This window comes from Phocoena sinus, chromosome 19 (assembly GCF_008692025.1).
Source record: "Phocoena sinus isolate mPhoSin1 chromosome 19, mPhoSin1.pri, whole genome shotgun sequence".
NCBI classification, from domain to species: domain Eukaryota; kingdom Metazoa; phylum Chordata; class Mammalia; order Artiodactyla; family Phocoenidae; genus Phocoena; species Phocoena sinus.
This window is the reverse complement of record NC_045781.1, coordinates 27,491,735-27,518,361: the sequence shown is the minus strand read 5'-3', so window position 1 is coordinate 27,518,361 and position 26,627 is coordinate 27,491,735. Positions and strand designations below refer to the sequence as shown.

The following is a 26,627-nucleotide window of genomic DNA, read 5'->3' as shown; positions in this document are numbered from 1 at the left end:
CTAGCAAGTAGCCCAGCTGGGGTTTGAACTTGTCCTTAAGATGAGCTCGGTAACTTGCCTACCATCCCATAACTAGCTCGGCAGGATTGGAGCACAAAGCCGGTTAGTCTGACTCGTGATCTCAAAGTGCTGTCTGTATTTCATTCTTCCTTCTATTGCCTCTGCCCAGTCTTGGCATCTGCAACTTTGCACCAGGCTTGCCGTGTTAACTGCTCTCCCAGCTTCTGTCTTTCCTGATACCAATCTTGCATACCTCCCACTAGCTGTGTGCTCAGGGGCGGGCTTTACATCTCTCTCGCTCCCTCTTCCCTCCAACAAAATCCTTCCTGGACCTTCCTGTTCAGTGCATTTCAACATACTTAGACTGTCCTTCAGGGCCCTCCAGAGCCTGGCTGCAGACCGTCTCTCCCAGCTGACCCCACCTTCCCTCCATACCTACCCCTCCCCTGCAGCCAGATAGGTCTCTGTTTGTTCCTGGAAAGAAGCCAGTACACACTGAGGTCTGCAGCTTCGCTCACCCCATCCTCTCTGCCTGGGACACTCCCTCCTAATGCCTTCTTCCTTGGTTCAAGACGTGTTCCTCGGAAAGGCCATTCCCTTTTGATTCCGTCTTCTAAACTTGCAGACCATTTGTCCGTGTCACTCACTGACCTGGCCCTTCGGTTGATAACTGTTTTTGTCGTATCACCCTAACTGAATTGTCATCGCTTAAAACCAACAAACATGCCTTCTACTTCTACTTCTTGAAGTCTTCAGAAAGGTAGATATAGCCCCAACCATATCCTTTTAATTAGCATCTAATAGGTACTCACTGAAGTGTTGGTAAGGCTTTTGGGAGGAAGTGAGATAAACTATAATTACACAAAAGGCATGGTCACTCCACAGCATATTTGGCCCCTTTTGGTGTGTATTTAAGGAAAATCAGCCCTTTTCCTATTTTCTGAACGTTGGTGATGCTCGGTTGCTGGGCCAGTCCCAAAGATTGCTCCATATTTGCTAAAAAGAAAACTTGATTGGAGACGCTTAGTACCCTCTCCCCTACTTATATTTGTTTTTCTGATATTAAACAAGTGCAGTTGGGTTTCACAAGTTGTTGGGACTTTTTTTTCTTTTTCTTTTTTTTCTTGCTACTTCTAATTAGTCCAGATGGCTATGTAATTCACAGACTCAAATGTGTCCAGATCATGAAAATCCAAAGGCCTCCCTGTTTGGGTAGAGTCCATATGTTTAGGCATTGTTGTTTCTTGTGTGGGTCCACAGAACGTGTTGAAAAATCTAACAGTGGAACTTGCATTTCCTACTTGGTCCAAGTTAGGATGTTTCAGTCCTTCTGGTCATGAGGGGAGGGGAGGGGGGCGGTCACCTCACAAGTGATTACTTTTTCCTCTAAGCAAGAAAGGTAATAAGAGATTGTAAATAATTGAACGAAGCCTTTATTACTCTAAACACTACAGCCCGTGCTATATCAGCATTTCGGGAAGATCAACATCCAGTATATGGAAAGGTTTTTTTAAAAAAAGAAATTTCTACCCATTAGCCTAAAATTAATCAGGCTCATCGTTTTCAAGTATGAGTGTATTTTAGAGTTCCTGAGAAGCCCGTAAAAAAAAATACAGATTTTTAGGTTCCTGCTGCCTAGAGATTCTGATATAGTAAATCCACGGTGGGGATCAGGTCATCTGCACCATTACCAGGCATCTGCTTATCCCGTGGTCCCTAGCAGCACACTTTGAGAAACTCTGACCTAGACTACAAAGCAAAAATTTCAAAAACCAGGATTTTTTTCAATGAGAAAAAAATCAACTATCAAATTTAATGCTCAAATTCTTGCCCCAGTGATGTTAGATTGTTGGCTTTCTCTTTTCTTTTTGCCCCTTTTTTCACTGCAGCTTGTTTTTGGCCACTGAAGGCATCCATCCTTACCACTCCAAGGCCTCTTTATCTTTTCTAGAAAAGTGTAAGTGCATTTGCTAGAATAAAGCATTTTTTTTTCAAGCTATCTCTAGTGTTTCAAATATTCATTTTATTAGAATGTATAATTCTTCCTATTACCACTTTTCCCCATAAGCGTGGTTTTTGGAGGGACCTGTGGTAACAGATGCTTGGTTTATCCTCTTTATTTGAATTTCAAGTGCTTATTCTGTGCCCTGCTTGGTTTGGAGGACAATTCTACATACCATCGCTTCACATCTAGAAATTAATTCACCTGTTTGTTCATTAAATTGAGATTTATTGAACACCTACTATTTATCAAACACTCTTCTTGGCACTGGGACATCAGTGTAAACAACAGATAACACATTTTTATTAAGTTTACAATCTAGTGGGGGAGAAAGACAAGAAATATGTTGAAAAGTGTTATGGAAAAAATCAAGTAGGGAAAGAAGGGTAGAGTTCTAGAGGTGGAGGAGGGCTGCAAAGAAATTTTATACAGTGGTCAGAGAGAAGGTGACATTTGAGAAAAGACTCAAAAGGAGGGAAGTGAGCAAGCCATGGGGACACTTGGAAGGACAACAGTCTGGGCACAGGAAACAGCCAGTGCAAAGGCCCTGAGACAGGAATGTGTCCGGGTCTTGAAGCAACAGCAAGGAGGCTGGCAGGGCTAGGGTAGGATAATCAAGGGGGGAGAACACTGGCAAAGGTCAGAGAAGAAATGGGGCCATTGTACAGACTTGGGCTTCTTCCCTTGGGTGAATGAGAAGCCATTGCCCAGTTTTGAGCAGAGGAGCGATGTGATCTGCCTTGGATTTTCAAAGGATTTCTTTGGCTCTGTGCTGAGAATAGACTGTGGTGGGAGCATGGCAGAGCCAGCGGGACCTGCCAGGAGGCTGCAGCAGGGATGCAGGAGGGAACGACGGCTGGGGCCCTGCCTGAATCCTGCGGAGGGGTGGCAAGCGGTCAGCTTTGGATATAATTGGAAAGATGAGCCAACAGAGTCCTTTGATGACTTGATGAGGGAAGGGAGAGAGAAAGACTAGATTCAAGGATGATTTTTGGCCTGAATCACCGGAACTGAGTCACTTCCCCATCAAAGGAGATGAGGAGAGGCTGCGGGTGGAGTGGTTGGGGGAGAGGATGAGGAATTCAGTTTTGCTCACATGATTGAGTTGCCTATTGACAACCAAGGGGAAGTGCTGTGGGCAATTGTATATATGAGTCCGGTGCTTGGGAGATAATTATCTAGGAGTTTTTAGTGTATGCAAAGGTAAATAATGTTTTTGAAAGTTTATTTCTTTAAAAAAAAAATCTTGCTTTGTACTTGAACCTGTTATTGTGTGTGCATATGTATATATGTAAGTGTGTATAATTGTATATATGTGTGTGCATAATTCTCTCAATATATAATTGTATAATTAGCAGAATTGTGTGTGTATATGTATGTCTGTTCTTCTGCTAATTATACCTCATAGTCCATTGTTTGCAGTTTTTTGTTTCTAGCCTATTGTTGACCCCCTAACCTTTGGTACAGACTGACTTTATTGACCAAGTCATTCTCTGTTTCCTGGTATGGCACTCCAAATTTACCTCTGATCATCATCAGTATTATTATCATTCACCATTTGGGGCTTGTGTTCACTCTTTTGGGCTTTCTATCTTGAAACAGATTACCACTGCTGAAAATGGTTAAAACTTGATTATCTCTGGTAAGTTCTTTTCCGCGGGGCAGTTAACAGAGGCTTCGAGAGTGTGTGAACTTAGTAGTGCAGCCTTCTCTACCATGTGACCATGCTTGGCACACTTGATCCATGATGGCACAGTTCATTTGTGTAAGCAACTTGACAGATGTCCTTACTGAGGCATCAAATTGGATGGTGTCTGCTAACAAATCTAATGGGAAAAAAGAAAAGAGAATTCAAAGGATTATCTTTTTTTTTTTTTTTTTTAGGATTAAATTTGTGCCGTTTAGCTGTTTGATACCCTGTAGTTAATGCTGCTTTATTAGAAGGCCATACAATTCTTCACATGGGTGTCAAAATAATTTCAGTGAAAATGATGTTGTGTGGACTCATCAGGCTGAAGTCTTCGTCTTGTGATTACAGATGGGTTATTGTCTGCTGTTTCACTGTCTTCCAAGCCTTTTGCTGGACGAGCTAGACTTAACAATCTCCATTAATTCACTTTGGCATTTCACATGGCTCGTCAGGCCACAAACACGATGGTCTTTAATAATTTTTTTTTTAATCCTGCAATGCTCCTTTTTAATTGATGTACTTCATAAATTGTATTTGCCAAAGCTATAATTACTCATCAAGCAGTGAAAGCAAACCTACCTCCAAGTACAATGAAGATGTTCTTTTGTGAAATTATTAAGATACAGAAGTTCGACACGCAGAGTAATTGTTTTAGCACTGCTTTATAATTATATCTTTTGGGAATGTATCTTTGGGGATCACACCTATTAGAGCCTATCAAATTGGAAAGGACCGATCATCACCAGCACACCTCATAAATGCCCCTGCCTCACAGTGACCATTTCCCAATATATATGAGGTCTTTAAAACACTTGGAATTGGCCTATTTCTTTCATAATGTTTTTAAATGCTCTTTAGAGTGGTTAACTCTCTGTTTCACCTGAGTTTCATTTAATTTATTTGAAATATTTTGTTCTGACTCTTGAAATCCCATAGAAGAACCTTATATCATTGGGTAGGGGATCCTGCAAGGAACATCAGTGGAGAGTTACCATCGAAAAAGTTTGGAAATAGGCCAAATTAAGGTGACTTAGAATCGCGTAGAAGAACCTTATATCATTGGGTAGGGGATCCTGGAAGGAACATCAGTGGAGAGCTACCATCGAAAAAGTTTGGAAATAGGCCAAATTAAGGTGACTTAGAATCACATAATGTAGAAATTCGCATTTAGTTGATTCGCAAAATGTGTAAATTTTACCATGGTGCAAAATTACGATATTAGCTTTTATAAGAAGGATCCAGGGAGAGTAAGAAAGTACTGTCAATAAAGGATTTGGAACAAGGTTTCCCAGAGTGTGTTCCCACAAGGTGTCGTGGGGGAAACGAAAAGGAAGTGCTCCACAGCGAACCTGGGAGGGAAGTTTACTGTCTCCCACTTAAAGAAGAGTCAGGTGTGTCCAAGTAGGAACCTTGCTGTCTTTTGTGTCATTTTGTCTCCAGTGTCTTGCATGTTGTAGGCATAGAAATACTTGCTGAAGAGTGAACTGCAGGACTTCTCAGAGCCTTTAACTTTACAGTGAGCACTGTGACTCATCCAAGAGAGGGTGGTGATTCGCAGCCTTTCCCAAACTTATTGGACTTTGGAACCCTTTTCTTGAGGAACGTTTTACTAGACTTAGTAAACGAGATACCCTCTGGGAAATTCAAGATTTGAGTAAGATCGTTAAAAATAAAGTTTTGAAATTGATCACTGAGTGAAATATTCAAGTTTTTTTGCTGCGATTGGAACCTAAGTGATACAGATTATGCAGCAGGAGGGATGTCAGACTTCATTGCTTGTATCTGCGATTTGGGGCAAGTTGCATGACCCCGAAAAGCCTCAGTGTGTTCGTCTGTAAAATAGGGATAGTAATTATATTTCTCTAACTGGTTCTTGGGAAAATAAGTTACATTTGGTCCCACTCTGGAAAGTTAAATGAAACTATGTAGAGGACTTCACTGGGTAAACCCTTATTATCATTATCATCATAAAAAACTAAGGGATAGGCCTTCCCTGGTGGCGCAATGGTTGAGAGTCCGCCTGCCGATGCAGGGGACACGGGTTCGTGCCCCGGTCCGGGAAGATCCCACATGCCGCGGAGCGACTGGGCCTGTGAGCCATGGCCGCTGGGCCTGCGCATCCAGAGCCTGTGCTCCGCAACGGGAGAGGCCACAACAGTGAGAGGCCCGCGTACCGCAAAAAAAAAAAAAAGTAAGGGATAAAATTGCTCCATTTAGTTGGTTATGATAGTTAGTTGGCTATGATACACTGAAGTTAAAATGCGATCGACCTTTCTCCCTCTCTCCCTTCCTTCAACAAATAGTGGAGGGCTTCTCATATGCCAGGCGTAGTTGTTAGTTCTGAGGGAGACAGCAGTGAACGCAATTAAGGCCCCTTCCCTCGTGGACCTAGGGTTTTTGTAATATAATGTGTTTACCGATGTCATGGTCTCTTAGAACATAAATTTAATTGTACACAATTCAGTTAAAGTTAACTGTTAGAGATCTGCCCCAAAGCATCACTTCTTCTCTCAGAATTGGACCTGTTCTCACATGAAACAAGCAACACAAGATTCAGAGGTCATGTTTTAAAAGAAAATAAATAAAATTAAGCTACCATTACTCGATAAGGTAAAGCCAGGGAAACGTGGGATCCCTTTCTTCCCGATCAGGTCCACCATGGCAGTCGGGTGGCCAGATTTAGCAAATAAAAACATACAACATGCAGTTATATTTGAATCCCCCATAAATAAAGAATAATTTTTTTTCTATAAGTAAATCCCAAATACTGCAAGGGACATACTTATACTAAAATAAAAAGTGGTATATTTAAAAATGAAATTTAACTGGGCATCCTGTATTTTTTTTTTTTTTTCTGAACACCCTTCCTCTCTAAACCAGGGGCGCAGCCCACTGCACAGAAGAAAGATGATTGCAACAAGTCAACGTTTGAATCCATGTGTGCAGAGGAGATATTTTACCCCAAACAGAATAGGAACTTTTGCTTCCATTTGAAATGATTTATAGCTGTTCCCGCCTGATCGCCGAGTGTTTCCAAATTAAAAGCCATTAATTAAGGCCTTATATAGATACAAAAGATATTCGAGGAGTGCTTTGTAATTCCAGCTCAGTACTTCAGGTGAGAGCTTTTCAAATTACGTGGACCACTGGAGCCACCTGCTTGAGGAACCACGGTGGGAGCCGTCTCGTGGCTCATCAGTGCGCCACAGTGCCAGCGTTGTTACTGATTTTTCTCATTTCTCCAGGGCAAATACTAATTAATGGATACAATTCACAGCTGATTAGCTGTGGTTTCTTCAGTAATTACATTCGCATACTAACTGTTCAGAAGAGGATTTCTAACCCAGTTCTTATTTCACTCTAAGCTTAATTTGTTTTTTGAATTGTTTAGGCCCTTCGTTAAATAGCCATTTTATTTTTCTTTGTTGTTTTAGGTGCTATTAGATAATAAGTGAGTTAATCTTTAAAAAATGCTCGCTGATAATGAGCTGTTTGCCTTAAATGGATTTCTAATTCCCCAACAAAACCTACATTTAAATAACAGTAAAGTTGTGATACAGGCTTTCGCGAGGTTTGAGTCAGGAATTGGTACGCGGAATATACATCGCGGCCCAAGTTCTCATAAATCTCCAAAAAGAACATTCTAAATGGAGTCCCGAGATCTTAATTCTAAAATCATTCATTCATCAAAAATTCCAAGATCGGGCTTCCCTGGTGGCGCAGTGGTTGAGAGTCCGCCTGCCGATGCAGAGGACACGGGTTCGTGTCCCTGTCCGGGAACATCCCACGTGCCGCGGAGCGGCTGGGCCCATGAGCCATGGCCACTGAGCCTGCGCTTCCGGAGCCTGTGCTCTGCAACGGAAGAGGCCCGCGTACTGCAAAAAAAAAAAAAAAAAAATGGGGGAAAACTGTGTGTGTGTGTGTTCATGCTCCTGCTCACGTGTTTCTTTTTACTTTTAAAATGATTTTTAAAACACTTTGTTGAGGTATCATGGACCTACAAAAGAACGGTACATATTTCATGTATACAACTTGATGAGTTTGGAGATAAGTATACATTTGTGAAGCCATCACCATGTGTTTTTGATGTCACATGCCTTCAGAGAAACTAGATAAAGGGCTTTCTTAAGTGCCACAAATACATCTTTCATAAATCCTTATAAAGATACTTATCCAAATGAATCTGAGGGCTCATTGTGTGAGGATGTATTTAGGTGTGATTTTACAGGGTGGGATTTTGCTTCTGTAGACCATAACAGCGTTCTGAAACCCTTAGAGCCTTCCGTATAAATCCTGCTTGGTTCTTGGATCGCTGACATGAGAAAGTGCAGCGTGTCAGTCCCGCTTCTGTGAACGAATCCTACAGGTTCAGAGTCAGAGGATGAGAGCCTCCCAGAAATAAGTGCTTGTGGGTTTATTGGGAGGAGGACTATGTGGGTCTTTCATATCTATGTGTCTGTATCTATATTTATTCTCTGTATTTATCTGTGTGTTTGTATCTATCTGTGTACCCATCTCTTTGGGAAAATTGTGCCTTTTACTTTAAATAATTACTAGCTCTATTTATAATAGAGAATGGATATACATTTCACCCTGTGGAGACCAAACCTATGTGTTATTTGATGCATGAAAGGAAGGAAATAATACACTTTATAAAAAGAAGGGCATTCTTTTACCATTTAAAAATCATGAAAATAATATAGCTCCGGATAATTATGCTCACAGAGCCTTTCCACATTGCCAGACTGATAAGAGAATGTTTAAAGCAACAAAACGTTCCTACTTAGACCATCTGAACCTGAAAATACGTTTCTGCCAAAATCCAAGTTTTATATTTTGATAACAGGTCTCTAGAAGGAAAGAGCTTATGTCTGAAATGCTGATACAGTCTTATTTGTGATGGCCTGAATGGGCTATTGTGTTAGGGAATTAAATAAAAATTGCTGTGTTCATAGGATCCCGCTTATATGTTAAACCTCTTTGCACTTAACGTTACATTGAGAGATTAAATACCACTGTTTTCAACAGCTCTGATGGATATAGATATCGTTTTAAACTCTGGAGATTTAAAAAATACTCTTTAGTCTTATTATTTATTCATATTCATGCCACACCCCATTCACGGGAAAATAGAATTTGAGTCCTGGGAATTGAATTCTATTCACTTTAATTCACATTTTAACCTACCCACACTTGTGACATCTGTTCTTGAAAAGTAAGCTATGAAATCCCAACATGCTTTAAAAATGTGTCAGGGTGATTTTCTTGGAAACTCTTTTCCTGCTAACCTGACAAATGCCAGTTCGATAAACAACACCCACTAGTGACCAGTTGGCCAAATGTTTACAATTGTCTCCCTTTGCTATTAGTCTCGATGAGAAACAACACTATTTTCTAGAATTATCGCGTTAGCTTAACTCGGTGCTTTATTTTCTGAGGGAACCAGCCGACAGCATATAGCATAGTGCTCTGAAATCTGTCACAGTTCACATTTGGTCCGAGTGAAACCACCCTTTTATCTCACAACACCAACATTCTTTCCAAATCCCATCTAAGCAGTAAGTAAACCCCCAGAATTCTTTATGATGCTGCATATTAACATAAAATGATCTGTTTTCTTTCAGTTTGGAAATAACAATAACTACATGAATATGGCTGAAGCAAACAACGCTTTCTTTGCAGCCAGCGAGGTAGGTGTCTGCCTTAATGTATCTGTTCATGTTTTGTGTGTTATTTAGATCATTTAACAGGCTTGAAGGGAAAAGCCGAGTATTGAATTTATCTTGTTATTATGTGGCACGAGGTAACGACTTTGGAGGAAAAACGAGAAAAACCTATTGGAAGAGAAAATAACCTGACAAGTCTTTATCACTCGTCCATAGGCTGTTAGGAACGTTAGTAATTCACATACACATCTCTTGATGAAAAGAGTATAGATGCAAGCAAAAGTAAGTATATAAGAAAGGATAGAATATCTATCCAAACTATATTTGGAAACTAGGATGGAAGGGACTCCTAATAGAAAATATTTAAACTTCACACAGCTCTGGGGATAATTTCATTAAGTTGACATGGTTTGGGAACAGTGTGGCAGAACAGTATTACAATTTCTGGGGTCTTCAGTGAGAGTGGTGTAAAATGAGTGTTTTTGTTAGATTCCCACACCCGAGTACGGTGCCTGGCACATAGTAGTTGCTCAATAAATATGTATTGAATGAATGAATGAATGGGCATGCTCCAAGACTCGGCTATAGCTAGGAAAATCAGGCGATGGATTTGAAATGCAACACCATGGTGGCTCTGAGTTTGTCTGCAGTTTACCAGTGCCCATGGAACAAACATATTTTTGTTGCTGTTTTCACTGCCCTTCCCTACTTAGTGACTTAAGGCTGCTGTCTTGGTCTCATTGGCCTGCCCTCCAGAACAACCTCCATCTTGATTAGATCAAGAAAGAGCGGACATATGTATATGTATAACTGCCTCACTTTGCTGTAGAGCAGAAAGTAACGCAACATTGTGAATCAGCTATACTCCAATACAAATTTTAAAAAAAAGAAATGGTTTCTTAAAAATGGTAGACTGTGTGAGATTTAAGATTTTAAAACAAGGACAAGCAGAAGTGAAATTGGTCCAGATGGAACATTTCCTCTTGTGATTCCTGTAATAAAAAGTCTTCATTTTCCAAATACATTCAAATACAGGAAACTGGACCAGCTTGACCCCAGAGAATGAAAATCATAATGGCTTCGTAAATGATCTCAGTTACAGGGAAGCAAGTGGTATGGAAGAAATTAACTTGGAGAAATTAGTAGAAAAAGTTGGGGAATCGAGAACTAAGGGTATCCGTAGATTAATCATTTTTGCAGTGACCATCATCTCTCTAACCAAGGATACTGCCTAGATAAGGGAATATTGTTTGGCACTGGCTGCTGTGGTGTTTGTGATAATGAGCACAAACCCCATCTGTAAGGACAACATGATGTTTCATTCTGTAGGATTTTTTTCCCTACATTTGAATCAAACATTGATGAAAGCTCTACTGCCAGCAGCTGTTCAGAGACAATTTAATTCCAGCTGTGATAATTCACCGTGTCAGACATTGGCTGTTATATGTTGATACAACAGTTCTCCAGATTTGCATTTTTATCAAAAGGAACAAATGTTTTGAACATTTCAGTACAGATGGTATTTAATCATGTACATACTACTTTAACATGTACAAGGTAAACACTGGGAAGTCAATATCTGCAAAAAGTAATCATATAAACTCTAACTGATTAACCTGATATTGGTCATATGGCATAGTTGCAAAAGTCAATGTCTTTTTCTTTGGTTGCTGCCATACTTGGTTATTTTTATTATCTCAGATAACCAGTGTTGTGATTACTCTTTTCTCTAAGGAACGTTTAACTTTATATTTAATGGATTACCCCTCTTTAAAAGTCATTTAAGATTTTAGCATTTTCTTAGTTATATAATATATTATGGTATTATTTTATTAGGTTGTGAAATAGTAATATATTAAATTCTAGCTCAAAATTAATTTGTCTTTTAAAAAATATACTGGAGGAACACATAATATGTAAGATCTCTCTTTATTCCTTAACAGAAATAAAAATGACAACCTCCTTAACTTTAACTGCCTCACTTAAGACATGTTAGAATTTAAGAAGTAATCTTATATAATTATTTCACTGTACATCTTTTCTTGAACAAAAAATAAAGCCCAAGTAAATGTTAATGCACTATGTTATAGTATGTGCCTAATTTCCCAATCACTGCATTACAAGTAAATTTATTTGTTTTTTTAACATTTTAACGAGTACAGACTAATTCAGGAAGACTTTAGGTTTGATGCTGTAAAGTCGAAATTGTGCCTGAAACCGATCCCCTTCCCACAGGTATCGCCCTGTAGATAACACTACGGGGACCAGGATGCTCTGAGTTTGAAATTCACACATTTGCTTTATGTTTTCTGTCTGTGTCATGATTACCCTGACCATTTTTAAAGTACTTTAAATATTTATTGAAATAATATTTCAAGTGTTAATTACAGTGGTAATGAAAACAGCCAAATGCCACATATCAAGAATGAGTGTTTATCCGTATTGTTAATGTGATATGTTAGATTTCATTAAGCAGTAATGGGGTAGCAAATGAGTCACAAATTACAGTTGCATCTGTTACTAGACCACATTAGTGCCAAAATAACGGCAAATGCAGCCATAGGGTTACATTCATTAGCCAACCACGCTTGTGGCCAATTCATCCCTTTGTGTTTGAGAACTCGGGGTACCACAGTCAGAAATTGACATCCTTGGGGGGGTCATTATTGGAATAAATATGTCAGAAAATCTAATATTTCATTCTAGCTTTCAAATGTGTTATTATGCTCTAATGTTTTGCATCTATTGAATCTGCTAAGGACCTCAAGATGTTCAATTGTCCTGCCATAGACTCCCATAGCTTGTGACCTCTTTATTTCTGGTAAGATACAAATAGTAGTTGACAGGTTCTATAGGCAAGAAATGTGTTTTTGTTTTTGTTTTTGTTTTTTGTGGGCCTCTCACTGTTGTGGCCTCTCCCGTTGCGGAGCACAGGCTCCGGACGCGCAGGCTCAGCGGCCATGGCTCACGGGCCCAGCCGCTCCGCGGCATGTGGGATCCTCCCGGAGCGGGGCACGAACCCACGTCCCCTGCATCGGCAGGCGGACTCTCAACCACTGCGCCACCAGGGAAGCCCAAGAAATGTTTTTTTTGTTTGTTTGTTTGTTTGTTTTCCCCTTGCGTTTGTTTCTATTTTCTCTCAAATGGTTCTTAAGTTACATCATCATTGATAGCTTGAAGAAGGATGATTTTCAGCCCTTAATTAGTCCTTTTAACCACTTACAACAGATTCAAATTATGTGGCACCAATTCATTCTTCAAAAAATGCTATTAGTAATAAATGAACTATAATGTTGACCCTCTGAGCTAGGAATAAAAAGTATCTGAGCTGTCCCTGAACCCCTTCACCCTACCAAAAAAATATTCTAGACCTTGACCCTCCTCCCCACAAAATCCAAGTTCTATTTTAAGAAAGACAATTCATGGGGTTCAGCAAGGCAGCCCTGATTTGCATCTCAAGGCCCTATGTGAAAACACTATCTTTGAGAATCTAAGTAGCCATGAAGAAAACAATGCATTATTTACCTAGGTCTTGAGAAGTAACACTTGTCTAGGTAATTGAGCAACATCCATGGAATTAGAACATTTCTATCAGTATATCTCTATGCTCATTCAGTGGTCTTTAAAAGCTGAAGACTGGGGCTTCCCTGGTGGCGCAGTGGTTGGGAGTCCACCTGCCGATGCAGGGGACACGGGTTCGTGCCCCGGTCCGGGAAAATCCCACATGACGTGGAGCGGCTGGGCCCGTGAGCCATGGCCGCTGAGCCTGCGCGTCCGGAGCCTGTGCTCTGCAACGGGAGAGGCCACAACAGTGAGAGGCCTGCGTACCGCAAAAAAAAAAAAAAAAAAAAAAAAAAAAGCTGAAGACTGGAAGAAAAGTGTTCTGATAAATACATATCAAAATCTTCCTGTAAAAGAAAATAACTCTCCTTACAATTTAAATAAAAGCCGCGGATATATGTACTCTGATAATCCTTATATGAAATGCTTTATTACAAATAGTAACAATTTCCATGGAAGCATTCATTGCACTTGAGGATATACCAATAAGGAAATTTAAAAAGCAAACCATACATTCAATATCACTTGTTTTATATATTGTGGCAGAAAGTAAATATGTGTAATGTTCACTTCTGGATTAATGTCGTGTGTGTGCTCCACAAAATCGTCAGCATTTGATGAAGCATGTGGATAATGTAAGCGTTTGAGTCGTTTCACTAACATATCAATAAAGTGGTAATTTGTTATATAGCCAAATCTAATGTCGCTGGTGCTCCAACTAACAACAAAGACAGATGTTGCTAATTAAGTACGCATTAAAAAACTGTTAATACTGATACTCCATTAAAATCATATGATAATGAGACTCAAATCTTTAATCAGAATGATCAGCAAAACTTTATGTATGGAAATCTGTGTTTAAGGTATTTTCATTTGAGAAATCAATATTTGGCCTAGCTCTGTAGTACTTTCATGCGAAATCTTTCGTTTTCCCTCCAAGGAGAAATAAGATATAGGAAGAGAATATGAATATATCTGTATTTTGTTTCCTTTAGCAGACGTTCCATACACCAAGCCTCGGAGATGAGGAGTTTGAAATACCCCCGATCACGCCACCTCCAGAGTCGGACCCCGCTCTGGGCATGCCTGATGTACTTCTACCTTTTCAAGGCCTCAGCGATCCGTTGCCTTCCCAGGGAAGTGAATTCACGCCCCAGTTTCCCCCTCAAAGCCTGGATCTTCCTTCCATTACAATCTCAAGAAATCTCGTGGAACAAGATGGCGTGCTTCATAGCAGTGGGTTGCATATGGTAGGCAGCAAATTTACTGCTTGAAAGTGTTTTAGTTATTGTTTGTCCTTCAAAGGGTAAAGATCTGAGAGCCCATGTGCTAAAACATGCTCGTGCCTATCCACCGGAGGACGTGTGGATTGTTCCTCCCAATGCCGTTTAAATGCAGGTAGTGGATTAATCCCTGGTGTGGGACAAGAGCGCGCTGGGTTGGTTGACTTGAAAGAGGAGGACCCAACAAGTTCCTTCTGGTTTGAAATGAGTTTCTGAGAAGTCTGATTCATTGGTTTGAAAGCAAAGGCGTCTCCCCTTGCCTTTGGTTTGACAAAGAGGTGTACTTGAGTTGAAAGTTTGCCCAGGAGAGTTTTTAGAAATGGAAGCCCTTATCAAGTGCCCGGGTCTTTTGCATTTGTTGGATTAAAGCATCACGTTTATGATACATGATTTGCTCCTATCTGAGATGAAATATCAAACTGTGGTACAGAGAAAGGGAGAAAGAATAATTGCTTATAACCAGCAGAGAAAAATATAGAGCGGGTTATTGTGTGAAGTATACCTAATTGTGGTATTTATTGTCGTAAACATCAAGTAAGGCCCTCCAGAGAGCCAAGGTTACTAATGCAATAATTTTGGTTCTGTTTTTCTTAGTGTGCAATTATAGTTAGCAATCACCAGAGTAAATCTGCTGAAGTATTTTAAGCTCATCTGCTGGGATTGTTTGTTTTTTTTTTTCTCTACCATAGTATATAATGCATCTGTGTCTATCTAGGTGAGGTACTAGGCAGACATTTTCAAACAAGATTAATAGTTTATAGGGCTTTTTTTTTAACCCTGATAAAATGAAACAGATGTGTTGGTATAACAAAAAACAATTCCTGTTGCTTGTTTACATATTTCTGTGCACATTGTGACCATGCCAGCGATGTTTATTGGTTTCATTGTTAATTCCCCAGATAACAACAGATGATTGCCAAATATGTAGTGGATTAGCAGTGCAAAGATTCCGTGTGCTCTCTGAAATATAAGATTACTTTCCCAAATAGGATTGCGGCAACATAATTTTCTTTGCCTGTGATCTTTTGTGTCTGAGCTGAACATCAGGGTTTTTATTTTTACTTTTTTGTTAGAAAAGAATGCAGGGAACAGTCGGGAAATGGTCATTAAGTATTCATAAACGTTCTTCGCCATCACAAATAATTGTTTCCTGTGAACTTTCTTACATTTTTGTCCCTTTGACACTGGAAGGGAGGGTTCTGTCCTCTGTTCCTCTATAATGAGGATTGCAACGTTGTGCCTGGAAAATAATAAAAATAAAAAGGGTGTTTAGTCACCAAGAGAGTTTGCCTAGGGTTCACCATTATTCATAGATGCTCAGCGAGGCTCATTTAAGTTAGGGAAATAGTTAAAAGACCATATAATGCATGCTAAAATGTGTGCTTTATTAAATTGGTAAATATTTATTAATAATATAAGAATCTGCCTTTAAATTAAACATCTGATGAATTACCTTGCCTTAAAGCTATAAAACTGTTATTGCTGCTATAAAAAAAAGTGTAAAGGAGGCATTTTGACTATGAAATTTCATTTCATGGTCAATTGAATTTACTATATGGGAAAGAACTAAAGATGGAATCATAAAATAATTATGATATTCACATACACTTAAAGAACAATGCTTTCACGGACTGGCATTGGAAGAGAGGACTCAATTTTTAATGCTTCTTTCGTAATGTATTGCTAATCACTCAAGCCGTTGACTTATTTCATTGATTTTTAAAAGTATGAGTACTTTAGCCAAGTGCAAGATGTCATGGTATTTACATGGACCTCATCACATTTATTGGAGCCTTTCTGAAGTTTTGCTGAACCCAAATGATATTTATTTTGGCTGGAAACAAACTAATCTTGTTGAAAATTCTAGTAGAATTTCACCTTGAAGAAATGTCATGGGATTTTAAATCACAAATGTTGGAAAAAATAAAATGTACCAGGACAGAATTATGATGAATACAATGTGTCGTTGGCTTTGTTCTATGTACTACCTGACATGTTCACCTATAAACTTGAATTCAGAATCGCCAGAGGCATGGTTAAAAATAGGTTATGTCAAGGTTCTTCTATATTTCCCTCCGGGTACCGAGGTGGCTGGCGACATCGTAATGCTCCACAGCAGCTCCTCGGAGATTTCCCTTAGGAAGGTCACCAGAAAAATAATAAATAATACCTTATGCATCACGCACTCGGCTTCCCAGTGTGCACCGGTTATCATACCTTATGCAAGTAAGAAGTTTTATTATCCAAATGAATATGGCTGTCTGTTAAGGATTGCTATGGTGAATTAAGACTTTCATATAAGAAGAAAAGCCAGCTTGTTTATGGGGTATTGAACCAGCTTTTCTTCAGAGCTTCACTGGTTTTCCTTCAGAAAGAGTGACAGTTTGTCACATTACTGATTAGCTGCATTTTTGTTGGCAACCAGCACAACATGTTTATCTTCCTTAAGTTTCTGCCATTATATTTAAAAAACAGAAAGCAGGAACAGAAAAGAAAAGGGGGGATTAAAAAGAGTCTTAATGATTAGCATTCCCATTTCAAAATATGCAAATAATGCCCTGGTATTCAAAAGAGAATTGTTGAAAAAATTGAAAGTCGATGCATTTGTGACTTCAAAGAACAACCTTGATTTGCTTGTTGTGGATATGTGTATTTTCACACAGGGTGTCGCTGGCAAGTTGAAATCAACAGTCATAGTTTGGTTACCTCTAAGCATTATTGTCAGTTTAGATGATCAACTGGAAATTATTTTAATCTACAAAAGATTGCAATCCTAAAAATCTACAACGTGTGCTCCAAAAGGTTTCTTTCTTTTTTTTTTTTAACACCTCTCTATAATCTGCCCAGCCTGCTGAGTAGCATTGACATCAGTAGTACATCAATTTCAGAAAGTGGATTATTTTTACTAGACAGCTATTGTGACATATTGGGTCAGTCATAAATGAAAGATATTCATGCAAGCATGCAATACTTGTAATGAAGTCTCACTCTGACCTTCTGTATGATTGATTCTGTAATTTAGTTTTCTCAGGCAGTGCCTGAAATGAAATGAAATCATGTTGAACAAGTTTTGAATACCCACAGTGCACCAGGAGAAGAAAAATCTGCAGCCCTAGAGGCTTGAGAGAGCAGCTGAACGATTTATCTCTATGCTATTATAGCCTTTGCCAGCATTCAACATTTCTTTTTTTTTTTTCTTATTTGGCTTAAGTACTTAATTCTGCAGGTAGCAGTAAATGGGAAAATAAAATGCTGTTCAGATTTAAAATGACAGGACAGGAGTATGTGCAGGGGACTGATAAAATATCTTGAATAGAACTGACCTTTCATGTAGCTGAAAGTTACTGGGGGATTCATCCTCATAATTACCATATAGATTATTTTTATTTCTTTCCTGCAATGAAACATTTCAGAGAGCAGTAGTGCTGATTGAATGAAAATTGAACTTGTTAACATTCTTTTCAGCTTAGCCTGTTGTACATAACAGAAGGTTAGCTTTGATGAATTTCAAAATTCTCTTTGATATCCAAGAAACAGACAGTAACATAATTGTCTCTAGTCTGATATTTTGTATGCCCCCCAAAAGAGAATTTATAAAACACACTGATAATTCACATATTTTTTCTTCGTGCATTATGTTTCATGTTTGGAAGAGCGACGTTTTCTGTTTGATGTTGCTTTGGACTTAATTGTGATAGCACATATTTATAGAGAACACTACTGGTGCTCTGATAATATCAAACATAGTACTAGAAAATTGACAAAGATGGAAGTAAGGGAGCTAAATTTGGGTATGGCAGTCTCTGTACCCGTTAAGGAAAGAGAATGAGAGAGAAAAAAGTCTTACAGAAGGTATGCACACAGAGAAGAAAAGTACCAGCTTTTAAAATATTCACAAAGCTCTTATGTCATAATCCAGACAGACATCATTTTTGATCAGAAAAATAAGAATGTATCAAAATAATACTCCTAAAATTACCAGGCTTATTTTAGAAGTTTTGATTTTCTCGTACAGTCATTTAGTAGGGGTCTAATTCTGAATTATTTTTATTTTCACAAAATAACTTCCATGCCATTTTTGTACTATCCAAAGTCTTACGTTAAGAGAAATCGCAGACTTTTCAATTAATACATCGTTTTAGCAATGTAGCTTAATGTGTTACAGATAAAACAGTTATTTCATGGGTCATTAATGTGTTTAATGCATGGAACGTTCTATTAGAACAAGCCCTTATTATTGTTATGGACAGGTTCATTGCCATTGTCAATAGAGGCGGCAGAGCTAAATTCCACAGGACGATTACCATTTAGCCATTGGGGGGACCAACAAGTTCTCATACAAATTGAATGATTAACTCAGTAATGTTTATTTTTGGTCAGGTCATGGTCCAAACGTATTCTTATTGTAAATTAACAATAGAAAAGGCACATCTTACATAAGCAAAATAACTCACTTTGAGTGGAATGGGACCTATCTGTGCCAAGCCCAAAGTTTATAATTAAAACCATATTAACTCTAGCAGACGTTTGCTGAGCACTTACTAGGTGCTATGTATTGTTCTTAATCATTAGAGACCGATCATTTATCAAACTGAGTTCTCGGTCAGCAGTGTCTCTTCCATGTAATACAAAACTTCGGAGTCTGATGACTGCTTCAAAGAGGCATGCTGTCCAAGGGCCACTTTAATTAACTGTTGCTACACCTGGACAATCGTCTACCCAAAATACCCAAGCCACAGACATTTTACGAGCTGCCTTTTTTGGTAGAGCAAATAACCTTGTACCATACACGGCTTAAAAGAAATATTCTTTATTCTCTGCCTGGAAAGGCCTACTGACCCCGAACGTATGAGTGTTGTCTTTAAGGTTGAGTTAACTTTAGGATCATGTATTAAAGGAGGGGCATGTTCCAAACTTCTACAAAACCCAATTAGCTCTTGTGAAGGGCAACATGTGATTACTTGGTTGATTTATCCCATTCAAGGAAACATGTTATTAAAAAGTTAGGCTATGGTTTATTTCCCTGTATCTTGTTTTTAACATATATACGCTACAGTTGTAACCTTCTATAGCGCTGGCAGTATTTCCCTGTGGCTTAGGGACAGAAGACACACCATTCTACGTCACTCAGATTCCCAAATAAAACTGGCTTGATGGGTCAAACAGTTTTTAGAGGGATGAGAGTTACTCCTGTACTGTGGCCTCACTTGTCACCCTTAGAAACGGTCTCCTTTGCTTGTTTACGGCCTGTCCTGTCCCCTCATCTGTCTTGCTTGCTACTGTCATCCTCAGGCCTGGAACAGTGTCTGGGCTGGAATACACGAGGCTCTCAATAAATATTATATTTGTGGAATATATGAATGAATGAAAGGATAATGAAAGAATATTTATTTGTTATTAAGAATGTACCTTAATACTAAATAAAAATGGAGGTGGGAGGAGGTTTAAAGTATCAACAGCTGTACAAATGGAATTCCTCTTTAAAATTTTAATTTAGGATTGAATAAAATCAACACAGAGCTGACTCCTTGGTAAAACAAAGGAGTTAGAGGGTACAAAAGAAAATACCATTGTTTTATGATAAACTCTTGAAATTTTTATTTTGCTAAGAAACTATTAACTTTGGGGAAGACTGGTTTTCACAAAACTTTCATGTGTAGGTATGTTTGATTATAACCCTGAGAGTAGTTATTAAGTAAAAAGTATCTATTTCGGTGCAGATATTTTGATAAATATAACCTTTAGGGTATGTAGGTCTGTAATTATCATTGATGTATTTGGCACGACTGTGTTTGTTTCAGTTTCTGTTTGGGTTAGGAATGCACTCGCTATGCGTAAATGTTGATTGATTGTTTATTTGGAAATAAAATTTTAACCTCGCTATAGGACATAACTAAATAATTGAGCATAAAATTACTGGATTTCCTATTTGTAGTTCTCTGATATTTATTAATACAAAGCAGTTTTTATTACTGATAATTAATTACTCCATTTCTCAAGAAATATTAATTAAAAAACCACATAGTGAAAATGTATTTAGTCGCACTTTCTAATATATTTGGGTTATTTGCTTCTTAATTAGATGTTACCCTTTATTATAAAAATCTGATATTACATTGTTACAGAGAATATTTACTTGTAAATGTAGATGGAAGGTACATTAAATACATTTGCATGTTAGATTTTTAAAAATCCTTTGTGATAAAATCAACTCAGATGGAAGTAAGCATCACTGAACTGAGTTAAAGTATCAATAGATAAAATAGAATAAGGTGTGGTACTTAAAATTGTAAAATCTATTCTAAAGCTTATATCTTACATTTGTAAAAGAAACAAAAACGCAAAACAGGAGGATGTGTGATTATGTATCACCAAGTATGCATCACAAAGATAAATTCCAGGCATGGGAAGGAAAGGGAAATTCATTCTGAGAGGACTTCATGGAGGGACAGGCCTGGAAAGTAGGAGTGAAAAAGATTTGAATATGTAGAGGAGGGAGAGTTTTCTTGGCTAAAGAAATAAGAGCAAACCATTCCCGTCCCCCCAAACCCCACATATTTTATATGAAGTATGGACATGGTAATATAACACGGTGATTTACACAGTAGGGACGTTTTTTCACCTTTCCGTTCTGTTTCAATCTTAAGTCAAGAAGGAAGTCTCAGTTTGGGGCTAATGAGTCTTTCACATCTCTCTTTCATCCTTTTTAAAGAAGAGAGCAGGGGCTTCCCTGGTGGCGCAGAGGTTAAGAGTCCGCCTGCCGATGCAGGGGACATGGGTTCGTGCCCTGATCTGGGAAGATCCCACATGCCGCGGAGCGGCTGGGCCCGTGAGCCATGGCCACTGAGCCTGCGCATCCGGAGCCTGTGCTCCGCAACGGGAGAGGCCACAGCAGTGAAAGGCCCACATACCGCAAAAAAAAGAGAGCAGAACTCTGGCTCAGAACCTTAGGCAGGTCTGCATATTTAGATGGACTGTAATAGAATTATTCAGTATTTCCTTTACTTAGTATTTATCTGGCATTCCATTGATTATGGTGATTCCAGTTTTTAATTTATGCTAGTGATGTAAAATTTCCTTTTTAATATAAAATTATTCAGATTTAACGATTCACTCAAATGATTAACGTTCAATAATAGACTGGATTTCAGGCAATTTAAGAAAACGGGGGACCTCTACCCCAAATTCACTGTTCCTTGGTTTCCTGTTTTAAAAAAACAAAGGACAAAGAGGCTCTTTCATCAGGTAGAGAGAGAAGCAAGCCTCAGCTGAGCACTCCCCCTACCAAGACATGGACAAACCATCAAGGCATTGTTGCGCAAAGGCTTCGTTGAATTGTACTTATAGATAGAAGGCAATGTGCTTCCTGTTAGAAGTCCACGGCCTGCCCATTCTGAATGACCTTTCTGACTGCAAAAACTAATCCTTGAGTACTCTTCAAAACATAAGTTGAGGTGTTAGGCTATATATTTATACTATTTATAATTAAACCCAAGTTGTCCACAATTGATGGATGCCCATGAAGTATGATCAGTTAATACTTTCTTTTTTGAATTTTATTTTATTTATTTATACAGCAGGTTCTTATTAGTTATCTATTTTATACATATTAGTGTATACATGTCAATCCCAATCGCCCAATTCATCACACCACAACCCCCAGCCCCTGCCACTTTCCCCCCTTGGTGTCCGTACGTTTGTTCTCTACATCTGTGTCTCTATTTCTGCCCTGCAAACCAGTTCATCTGTATCATTTTTCTAGGTTCCACATATATGCGTTAATATACGATATCTGTTTTTCTTTTTCTGACATACTTCACTCTGTATGACAGTCTCTAGGTCCATCCGCATCTCTACAAATGACCCAATTTCGTTCCTTTTTATGGCTGAGAAATATTCCATTGTATATATGTACCACATCTTCTTTATCCATTCATCTGTCGATGGGCATTTAGGTTGCTTCCATGACCTGGCTATTGTAAATAGTGCTGCAGTGAACATTGGGGTGCGTGTGTCTTTTTGAATTATGGTTTCCCCTGGGTATATGCCCAGTAGTGGGATTGCTGGGTCATATGGTAATTCTATTTTTAGTTTTTTAAGGAACCTCCATACTGTTCTGCATAGTGGCTGTATCAATTTACATTCCCACCAACAGTGCCAGAGGGTTCCCTTTTCTCCACACCCTCTCCAGCATTTGTTGTTTGTAGATTTTCTGATGATGCCCGTTCTAACTGCTGTGAGGTGATACCTCATGGTAGTTTTCATTTACATTTCTCTAATAATTAGTGATATTGAGCAGCTTTTCATGTGCTTCTTGGCCACCTGCATGTCTTCTTTGGCGAAATGTCTGTTTAGGTCTTCTGCCCATTTTTGGATTGGGTTGTTTGTTTTTTTAATATTGAGCTGAATGAGCTGTTTATATAATTTGGAGATTAATCCTTTGTCCGTTGATAGTATTTTTTAAGATTTTTTTTGATGTGGACCATTTTTAAAGTTTTAATTGAATTTGTTACAATATTGCTTCTGTTTTATGTTTTGGTGTTTTGGCTGCAAAGCATCTGGGATCTTAGCTCCCCGACCAGGGATGGAACCCGCACCCCCTGTACTGGAAGGCAGAGTCGTAACCACTGGACCACCAGGGAAGTCCCCTGATCAGTCAATACTTATTGGAATGAGTAACATCGCTGGATAGGTACCAAGCCTTTAAACTTTGAGTGGCATCCTTCTACATCGTGAATAAAATCTAGGATGGATTACAAGGCCTGTTACTTTTGGCCATTACTTGCCTCTCCAGCTTCACAGCGAGCCTCGCTTTCCCTGGCCAGTAACGCTGACCTCTCCCTTACTTATCCGTGATGCGCTTCCTTATGCTACGTGACTTTGTACAAGTTCTTCTTCTCTGCATACGATGCTCTTCCCTCTTTTCTAGCTCAGTTAGCTTCTTCTCTTCCTTTACACCTCAGCCCAGTGGGTCACCTCTGCAAGGAAGCATCCCCTGATTTCCCCACCTTGCATGATCTGGCCCATTCCCATCTCTCCGATCCCATTGCATTTCGCTGTTTACCTTGCCTACCCGGCTCCCACCTCTGCGGGTCTCCTTTCCATTTATCAAGAGTGCCAAGCCCTCTCCCACCTCAGACTTTGCATATGCTCTTCCCTCTGCCGGGAACATACTTTCTCCTCGTTTCCTGATTAGCTTCTCCTCATTCTTCAGGTATCAGCTCAAAAGTCATCTTGGAGAGGCCTTTCTTGCTGACTTAATCAAATGTAGCTACCCTCCCCAGAATAATTTTTTTTGGTCTAGCTTATTTTTTTCACAGTATCACAGTTTGAATCTTGTTTTATGCACATGTGTTCTGTTTTCACAGACAGAACCTAATCTTTGGACACTCCCTCCTCCTCCCCCTCAAGAAGATGAGTTCCATTATATTTGTCTAATAAAGTCATTCTCAAACAGGAAAGGGGGGGATTTTGCCCATCAGGGGACATTTGCCAATGTCTGGAGACATATGGCTGCCACAACCTGTGGGACAGGGGAGGCTACTGGCACCTAGTGGGTAGAGACCAGAGATGCTGTTAAGCATTTACAATGCTCAAGGTGCATTGTAAACAAAGAATATGATGCGTTCTCCCAACAAAGAATTACCCAGACCAAAATGTCAATACCGCAGAGGTTGAGAAACTCTTATCTAATATTATCAATTAGAAGACAGAGTGAGATAAGAAGAGAGAATGAGTTGTTTCCAAATGATGAACAGTTTAGGAAGTGATACAAGTAAACTCTCCACATGAAACATAATTGTGAAAGGAGTTGAAGAAGCTACCAGCATTCAGTCCTTATTGTTGGATGCGCTAATAGCAATCTCTTATAACCCACTAGTTGCTTTGCCTTTCAGTGATCATTGGTAAATATTTCAAGCCTTAATTTTAATAAGTGAAACGTAATGATTTACAAAAATGCATTAAATTTCTTTTTTTAATGTACAGTGTGGGGAAATACAGTCTGTATCTGTGTAATATCTTTTTTAAAATTTTATTTATTTATTTTTGGCTGCGTTGGGGCGTTGCCACGCGGGCGTTCTCTAGTTGCGGCGAGTGGGGGCTACTCTTCGTTGGGGTGCACGGGCTTCTCATTGCGGTGGCTTTTCCTGTTGTGGAGCACGGACTCTAGGCACATGGGCTTCAGTGGTTGTGGCACGTGGGCTCAGTAGTTGTGGCTCGCGGGCTCTAGAGTACAGGCTCAGTAGTTGTGGCACATGGGCTTAGTTGCTTCGCAGCATGTGGGATCTTCCCAGACCAGGGCTTGAACCCGTGTCCCCTGCATTGGTAGGCGGATTCTTAACCACTGTACCACCAGGGAAGTCTCAAAAATGCATTAAATTTCTTAGAGCTATATCCATGGTTATACATTTTCTTCTCATGTCAGTACTGCTAGGAAAAATGGTGAGCTATTTTGGAGGAGTATATATGAATTATTCTTGCTTACACTTTGTTATAGTAAATTCATCAGTCCCTTCTAAATTAGAGTCATGTTTAAAAGAATCATATGGTAATTTTCTAGTTTTCAAAGATATCTGGCCTGGCACATAGTAAGTGCTCAATAAACACTTTTCAACTGAGCTGACATCTTTTTCTTTTTAGGTAGAAATCCTAAGATCCAAGGAAGTGTCTTTTAAAGGTTACCTTTTTTTTTAAATAGAAAATGATTGGAGATTTTCAGGATCGTCAGCTTCCCCAAGGAAGTTGTTAATAATTGGTGGCCCTAAAGGAACTTGACTCTCTAAAGAGATAATTTTCACCATTAATCTTATACTGTAATCCTTACATATAGGAAGTTATTATTGGAGAGCTGTGTACCGTGGTAAATGCTAGCACAATTTGATGCATTGATTATGTTGTTCAGAGGTTACTTGACAATATTTTAACGGTCCTTGGTGTATGGTCCTGTGGGAGATTAGAAAAGGTGCGCCAGCATTTTTTGGATCTGAAGACCATGTAGATGGCTCTAAGTTTTGGCAAGACCTTAGCCCCACCACCAGTATGGTTCAGGAGTGGTTTTCACACTGTCCCTGCTTCAGGAAAACCCATTTTTTCTTGGTGAAATGTTGTGAGGAATCTCAATTTATAAAGCAAACGAAAACTGAGTTGCTTTTGTTAAAGGGGGATGGATGGTGGCAGTGCAGAACTCAGATCCCCATTCTTCTCTCTTTCCGTCAGTACGTGCTTCCACTGTAGTGGCACCATGGCTCCCTAGAGCACAGTTTCTCCATCAAGCAGTCACCAGCTAGCTCAGTAGCCTAGGGAATCACTCTTAGCCAAGAATAGGTATAATAGTATCTAATTCAGAAAGTTAGAGGATTGAATTGGAAAATGCATATTAAGCTTAGCACAAATCCTGGCCCCAAGTAAATATACAGTCAATGTTCCTTGTTTGTGAACCTTGGCTGTTTGTCAACAGGAACTCTCAGGCAACCAGATCCATCATAAAGGCATAAATTGCAGGTGGAATTCAGGAAGAGCTGATAAAGCCAAGAAAACTAACTCCTTGGCCTTCTATGTGACCATGAGATTCCTCTGAAATACTGTAGGTCTGGGATGCATCAGTCAAGTACCTATACGTGCTGATGTTCGTGGGCATAGAAGTAAAGAAAACAAAGTGACTCCTCAGTTAATGAGAAAACTGTGTAAGTCGTATCCTCCTATTTCATGGCCATGCCAGTTAACTAATTTATTATTATTCAGTCAGAATTAAAATACTCTAGAGTGGCCTGTAGATATTTTAAAATACTTAGATTTAAAGAAGTCTGAAAGGACTTTTAAAAAGCCTTCTGAAAGATGTATTTAGAGACTAAAATTAAGAATAAGATAGCTTAAGCTCCTGCAGCTCAATATCAAAAATAACCCAAAAACCCAATCCAAAGATGGGCAGAAGACCTAAATAGACACTTCTCCAAAGAAGACATGCAGACTGCCAACAAACACATGAAAGAATGCTCAACATCATTAATCATTAGAGAAATGCAAATCAAAGCTACAATGAGGTATCACCTCACACCGGTCAGAATGGCCATCATCAAAAAAAATCTACAAACAATAAATGCTGGAGAGGGTGTGGAGAAAAGAGAACCCTCTTGCACTGTTGGTGGGAATGTAAATTGATATAGCCACTATGGAGAACAATATGGAGGTTCCTTAAAAAACTACAAATAGAACTGCCATACGACCCAGCAATCCCACTACTGGGCATATACCCTGAGAAAACCATAATTCAAAAAGAGTCATGTACCACAATGTTCATTACAGCACTACTTACAATAGCCAGGACGTGGAAGCAACCTAAGTGTCCATTGACAGATGAGTGGATAAAGAAGATGTGGCACGTATATACAATGGAATATTACTCAGCCATAAAAAGAAACAAAATT

At 39.1% G+C, this 26,627-nt stretch overlaps 1 protein-coding gene across 1 annotated transcript in view; it reads left to right on the top strand.

The window, feature by feature from the left end:
- The window catches only part of TOX3 (TOX high mobility group box family member 3), a 107,783-nt gene that overhangs the window by 65,822 nt on the left and 15,334 nt on the right, over positions 1–26,627 (top strand). The window contains exons 2-3 of the mRNA XM_032611779.1: positions 9,317–9,382; positions 13,915–14,169. Coding sequence (XP_032467670.1) covers positions 9,317–9,382; positions 13,915–14,169 — 321 coding nt within the window. The remainder of the gene's footprint in view (positions 1–9,316; positions 9,383–13,914; positions 14,170–26,627) is intronic.